Source organism: Babylonia areolata, chromosome 4 (genome assembly GCF_041734735.1).
Source record: "Babylonia areolata isolate BAREFJ2019XMU chromosome 4, ASM4173473v1, whole genome shotgun sequence".
NCBI classification, from domain to species: Eukaryota; Metazoa; Mollusca; class Gastropoda; order Neogastropoda; family Buccinidae; genus Babylonia; species Babylonia areolata.
Genome location: NC_134879.1, coordinates 48,273,658 through 48,275,560, shown reverse-complemented (window position 1 = coordinate 48,275,560; position 1,903 = coordinate 48,273,658). Strand labels below are relative to the sequence as shown.

Sequence of the window (1,903 nt, the reverse complement as noted above, 5' to 3'; positions counted from 1 at the left end):
GGTACATCCACTTCGGCAGACCGGGGACAGGTCGTGCATGTACAGTTACAATCAAACATTCCTTCAACATGTATCTGTGTGTCAGTGTACAGTGACAAATTCATTTTGTGTGTGTGTGTGGCCCTATAGTCAGGGCTGACAACGTCATTCCGTGACTGTGCATTGCTGACAACTTAATTCTTTAACTGATGATGTGCGTGTACACTCACAAGTTCATTCCGTGATAGTGTGTGTAGGGCTGACACTGACTTCATTCCGGGATTGTGTGTGTATCCGTCACTGACAACTGACTTCATTCCGTGGTTTGGTGCGTGTACAGGACTGACAACTTTATTCCGTCAAAGTGTGTGTGGTGCAAAACATGTGGATGAATGTATCGGTAAGCACAATCGCAAACCCTCGTGTCGTCGTACACTTTCGTTTTCAGCTTCGCGCGAAGGACACCACACTTCATTCCGTTCACAGTTTTGAAGTACACAACTCTTGCGCACTTACTGCTTGCCATCGGAATTACGCATGACCTTTTACAAATAACGCAGGCGGGCGAACTCGAAAATACCCGTCCGTGACATTTTCTCCTTCACTTTGCGTATCCCCGATTAACTTTTTCCAAGCCCCTTGCTAGGTGCATGGAATGCCCCAAAAAGCATCCCATTCTAGACACCTTTCCAATCGGGCCAAGTTTCGTTTAAAATCGTCTACTGTAGTAGAGAATTCTCTCTATATATATCTAATTAACATTTTTGCCCATTTCGTAGTTTTTCACACATATCCAGAATGTGAGACTCCCCTTAGCTGACATATTTCTGTAAGCCGCCAGATAGGCCGGCAACACGTTAGGCCCGAATACCACGTGCGAACCAACTCGCGTCAGTGAGTTGTGTTTTTGTTTTTGATTTGTTTTTGATTTGTTCCTGTATCTTTCTGGCACTCCACTGTCAACTGCTGTGAGAGTCATAGGGGTTTTGGGAGTTGAACTTCCCATGTCTTCTGCTGTGGTGAAGCAGCAGGTTGTCATTTGTCGGCGGGCGTTGCAACGGCTGGAACACCAGTTCCAGGTTTTCACATGACCTGTCTGAGGTGAGGGTGTGTGATGTTTCCTTGGTCAGCTGGTCGTTTGGACTTGCAGGAATGGTGGTGGAGGGAATGACAGAGGCTGTGAATGCATGTTTGTTTGAATTTGCTGTAGCTGTTCATGTTATTTTATGTTATTAAGAGATGCCGTGAATATGTGTTCCTATCATTGTGGTTGTGTTCATGAAGAAATATTATTTATTATTTTGGGATAAATTAAATTAAATCGAGTCAAAGAAATATGTTATTGTAACGGCAGGTTGGATGGGCGGGATGATAGGTTGGGTGTGATTAGCATCTTTCAGAGTCAGAACTGACACTTTGCCATTCTTAGGTTTTTATCTTCCATTGTGCCCGTTTGGACGGTTCCACTCCTCTGCTGGTTGTGGCTGTGGGCTGGAGGGAGGTCTGCATGGTGCGGGACTGGAAGTGTTCTGCGGCAGCGGCGCAACCGCGTCGACGATAACAGCGACGACGACAACAGCGTCGGCTGGAAGGACTTTGGCGCTGTGTTAAGTGCTGTCCCCCCAACTTACTATCTCCCTTCTCCCATCCATTCCTGACCGTTGGTGTGTTCTGGACTGCGGCGGCAGAGGCTGAGCACAGCAGACTATAATTTTTGTGTGTTTGTAATCGCATGAGAGGGGTAGTTGTGTCAGTATTGTTTTGTTATTGAATTTCGTGTTAAAAATACCAAATATTATTATTATTATTATTATTTTGAATAAATGTTTTCATTTCAAGTGTACCGACTGGTGCGGAGGGCTGACAGATTCATTGTTGAGTTTTTGTCATCGTTCGTCCGTCTGTCTGTCAATCTGTCAGCCGT

The 1,903-nt window shown here is 45.3% G+C and overlaps 1 protein-coding gene across 1 annotated transcript in view; it reads left to right on the top strand.

Moving 5' to 3' along the window:
* Positions 1-402: 402 nt before the first annotated feature.
* The window catches only part of LOC143281473 (uncharacterized), a 48,481-nt gene continuing 46,980 nt past the window's right edge, over positions 403-1,903 (top strand). Inside the window, exons 1-2 of the mRNA XM_076586684.1 lie at positions 403-1,080; positions 1,409-1,590. Of these exons, the coding sequence (XP_076442799.1) occupies positions 1,067-1,080; positions 1,409-1,590 (196 nt within the window). The 5' untranslated portion in view covers positions 403-1,066. The remainder of the gene's footprint in view (positions 1,081-1,408; positions 1,591-1,903) is intronic.